The sequence below is a fragment of the Gymnoscopelus microlampas genome (genome assembly GCF_963454915.1).
Source record: "Gymnoscopelus microlampas genome assembly, chromosome: 15".
NCBI lineage: Eukaryota > Metazoa > Chordata > Actinopteri > Myctophiformes > Myctophidae > Gymnoscopelus > Gymnoscopelus microlampas.
In genome coordinates this window covers 42500668-42505486 of record NC_139952.1, presented here as the reverse complement: position 1 = coordinate 42505486, position 4819 = coordinate 42500668, and the positions used below count along the sequence as shown (strand labels likewise).

Genomic DNA, 4819 nt, shown 5'->3' with positions numbered 1-4819 from the left:
CACTGTTTACGCCTAACACTCTTGTCTGAGAGCTTGTCTCGTTTAGCCGAGGCGTGTCCGTACGTGGTAAAAGGAATTTGCAGTACGTGAACACATACGTACATATGCAAGCATGCACGCAAATGCAGCACTCACAGATATGCATAATGCGCACGTACAAATGCACGCACGCACGCTCACACACACACACACACACACACACACACACACACACACACACACACACACACACACACACACACACACACACACACACACACACACACACACACGTGTGGAGTAAACACTGTAAGATAATGGTTTTGTGCCGTGTTCATTTTGACAGCAAATTCTGATTTAGTCTTAGTTTTAGTCTTTTGAACAACACATCATTTAGTTTTAGTCCTATTTTAGTCATCTGAAATGGTTTAGTCCTAGTCTAGTCTTAATCAACTAAACTAACACTTTTTTTAATTGAATTTTGTGAGACAAGAATGTAAGACTTGATAGAACAGAAAACAGAACAATGTCAACAACAGTCCTCTGAGAACAATCAAATAGGAAGGAGGAGATTATGCTGTTGACATTTGACAAATATAATCATACGGTAAAACCTATGGACCACATGGTTTTACAGTATGCTGTGGTTCCATTTAAGAGGGAAAGGTCAAGTTCCACATCAAATAAAAAAAAATCAGGAAGCTTGCCGACCTGAAAAAAAAAGGGAACTTACAGAAATGAATATATAAATGACAACCATCGACATTTCACAGCAGTTGTCTGCATTCCTCCATCGAGTCAGCATGCCATTCCTCTTAATGCTGCTGTTGACCCTTACCACTCATTGTGATGGAGAAACCCCTGCGATGAAGCTCATTATAACCGACAAGGCCCTTCGATACGGCGCACGACTCGGAGGCCAGTGGATGCGGAAGAAACTAGACACGGCATCTATTCCAGCGGCTACTGGCAGCGTCGGCATGGGACTGCTTGGAGATGTGGACTATGTCCTCGAGGGGATGAGAGCTCGATGCCGCTCGCCCGACCCGTCGGTGCGGTTTGACGAAGGCTTCGGGGGACTCAGGACGGCGGTGTCCGGACTCGACGTCTGGGTGAACGGCCACTGGAGGACGCACTACGGGCTCATCCACGACAGCGGTACGTTTCGGCTGTCGCTCTCAAACGTCCATTTGAGTTCCAGGGTGAGGCTGGGGAGGGGCTCCGCCGGCCACCTGACCGTCGGCAGCACCTACTGCTCCGCGGGGATCGGAGGTTTGACCATAGACTTCGATGGCGGCGGCAGTCCGCTGTTCCAGCCGTTCGTGAGGCAATATCAGGGTCGCATCAAATCCCAAATTGAAGAGCGGATCTGTCCAGGAATCAAACGCTTTGTTCAAGATGTGCAGCGACAACTAGCTGCAAAGCCTGTTTCCATCATGGTTAGCCCCACTCTGGTCATGGAGGTCCCACTCACCTCTGCACCTGAAGTACACAGTTCAAGCCTTAGTCTGGACTGTAAGGGGGAGTTCTACCACGCTCAGAATCATACAGAACCACCGTTCCGTGCCAAACCTTTCATATTGACCCCACAGAGCAACTATATGGTGCAATTTGGCTTTTCTGAGTTTGCAGTCAACTCCGCCTCCTACGTCTACTCCTCCTTCATCGAAGCTCGAATCAACGACAGCATGATCCCAAAGGCTTCTCCTGTGCGCCTCAACACCACTTCCTTTGGGATGTTCATCCCTCAGCTGCCCAAGCTGTTTCCCAACATGCTCATGGAACTGCATGTGGACGCCAGAGAGGCTCCCATGTTTAGCTTCGTCTCTGACATGGTGGAACTAGACGTCTTGGCCGTGGTCAAGGCCTTCGCCATATGTCCAAACAAAACCCTGGTCCCTCTGTTCAAACTCAGCGTCGATGCCAGCTTTAGCCTCAAAGTCTTCTTCTCCCAGGGGAAGGTGAAGGGCTCTGCGACGATGAGCAACTTTACCATGGCCCTGGTGTCCAGTGAGGTGGGGGGGTTCCAGATCGCTGTACTGGAGAATGTTGTGAAGATGGCAGTGAAGATGGTGGTGTTACCTAAAGTGAATGCCATGCTGTCCCAGGGTGTGGCCATACCGGGCCTCCACAACATTCAACTGGTCAACCCTGTGCTGCTGGTCAAGGAGGGGTTTGTGGTCATTGCTTCTGATGTAAAAATGTAATGCATTCACAGTGACCATGTGTGCGTGCGTGTGCGTGCCGTGTGTGCATGTGTGCGTGTGTGCGTGTGTGTGTGTGTGTGTGTGCGATTCCTCTTCTATGACGATTTATTTGTTAATACTGAACAAATCAATGTTCTGTATAGTGTATTATTATACTCCAAATAAAGCATTAATTCATATAATATAATGCATTCACAGTGACCTATGTGTGTGTGTGTGTGTGTGTGTGTGTGTGTGTGTGTGTGTGTGTGTGTGTGTGTGTGTGTGTGTGTGTGTGTGTGTGTGTGTGTGTGTGCGCGCGATTCCTCTTCTATGACGATTTATTTGTTATTACTGAACAAATCAATGTTCTTATTATTATACTCCAAATAAAGCATTAATTCATAAAGTCCATGCATGCTTGTGTTCTATATAGCCACCACAAGCTGCCAGAAAGATATGTTCCTCACTTGGTGTTATTATGATGACAGTGGAGGACAGTGCTGTATAACGCATTGGTCCAAAATCTCCCGAAGGTGTCGAACTGGGTTGAGATCTATATAGCCAGGTGATCAGCCTTCATGACTGAAGCTCTCTTGTTATCTGTGCCTCATTAATGAACCCTCTTGTACAATTCATTCAGATCTTTTTCTCTTGCCATCTTGATCAAAAACCAAGGTCAACTGGGCCCTGCTCAACATTTTTATACACACATAACAGAGCATGACATTAATTGCTTAATTGTGTCATCAGTGGTGGAAAGTAACTAAGTAATTTTGAGATATTTTTGCTTCACTGGGGTATTTCCAAATTTCAATACTTCTACTGTACTCCACTACATCTCAGAGGCAAATATTGTACTTTTACTCCACTATAATTATTTGAACAGTTTAGTTGCTAGTTACTGTAGTTACAGTAACCACTTCAGCCCTATTTAAACTTTGACCAATTGAAAATAGCAGATCTACAAGCTCGCAATGCGTGTGTTGTGAGCTTGTAGAACTGCTATTTTCAAAAGATTTTAATACATTTTATTCATATGATACCTTGTGAAACGGGACATTCTGCATAATGACTACTTTTACTTTTGGTTCTTTAAGTATATTTTGATGCCAATACGTTTGTACTTTTACTCAAGTAAATTTTGATTACCGGACTTTCACTTGTAACAGAGCATTTCTACCTTGTGGTATTAATACTTTTAATTAAGTAGGCTAAATAAGTGTTGTACTTTTTCCACCACTGATTTCTATACATGCCACAGAGCAGAGCAAGTTTTCTTTAGTTTTTTCGTCGCAGCCCTAAGCCAATAATTTGATGACCGGCGGAAATATGCTAATGTCTCCGGTAGGAGACTCAAAGGAGACTCTATGAGTCTCCTACCAGAAACGCAGCCAGTCATCAAATTATTGTCTTAGGAATGCGACAAAAACAAAAAAATCTCCATGAACTCAAGGCTTCATGGGATGTGTAATTGATAGAAAATATTTTTTTTTGGGTTATCTATTCCTTTAATTGCTTAGTTGTGTCATTCAGTGCAGCATTCATTATATTTCTTCCACTGATTTCTTCATGTTTTTCCTTTGACCACTTAAACCCTATATAGACTATAGTTAACTGGGGTTCCCCAGCGCTCTATACTTGGTCCGCTCCTTTTCTACTCCTAAGCTCTTGGCAGAAAATAGCCGACATACAAGCTCAGCTCGTAGCTTGTAGATCTAATGCTATTTTCAGCTTTTTTTCTCCCCATAATGTTCAGTACTGACTTCATGTACTTGCTGACTTTCCTTTGTGGGTGCCTGTGTGTCAGCAGTTTGACCTCTCTGGTAATTAGGAGGGACCTGCTTTTCACCCGTCTGTCTGTGGTGGGCAACTAATGAGGGAATCATTTGTGATGCGGAGCGCGTCTGCAGGCTACTTCACATCACAGACAGAGGCAGAATACAAAGCACTGTGGACAGACAGTGGACAGACAGTGGACAAACGGCGCGTGCAGAGCCGTAGTTCATGCTGCTGCCGAACATTAAGGCTATCGGGGTCGTCTCACGCCCGTGTTACCAAGTGGGATTGTAGATCTGCATTATGTGAGTGAAAACCCCTTTAAAATGTAAGTTATGGAGCAGGAGGCAGGCTTGCAGGTAAAATAAAGGTGTTTATTTCCAGGCATGGACAACATAAGTGTAAAATATAGCTGCAAGCAGCGATAATATACGGGGCCAGTGAATAGAGAGAGAGAGAGACATGGAAACGGAATAGATTGAAGAGAGAGAGAGTGACATGGAAACAATAGATTGATGAGAGAGAAAGATGGAAACATAATGGTTTGATTGGACATCTCAACCTACTGCCATTAACAGGCAGTTCAAGGCAAGATCATAAACTCTTGCCTTCTTTCATGAACCAAGCCCCTGTTTCACTAACACTAAGATCACTCGTTCACAAACCATTTACCAATGAAGAAATTGTACATCTCCTCAGAACCAAAACTAGTGAAAGTAGCCGATCTACAAGCTCACAAACCATGAAAAGTTGTGAGATTGTAGATCAGCTATTTTCAGAATGAAGTATGTCATACGTTGAAAAAACGTACTCTCAAATAAGCATTTCAGGTTATCTTTACCATTTGCACATGTATTCATTGATACAGTCATGTT

At 44.1% G+C, this 4819-nt stretch overlaps 1 protein-coding gene across 1 annotated transcript; it reads left to right on the top strand.

The window, feature by feature from the left end:
- Positions 1-790: 790 nt before the first annotated feature.
- LOC311061517 (bactericidal permeability-increasing protein-like) lies at positions 791-2336 on the top strand. Its single transcript, XM_084080179.1, has one exon. It carries the CDS (start codon positions 798-800, stop codon positions 2184-2186), a length of 1389 nt encoding a protein of 462 aa, XP_083936305.1. The 5' UTR covers positions 791-797; the 3' UTR covers positions 2187-2336.
- The last annotated feature ends 2483 nt before the right edge of the window (positions 2337-4819 follow it).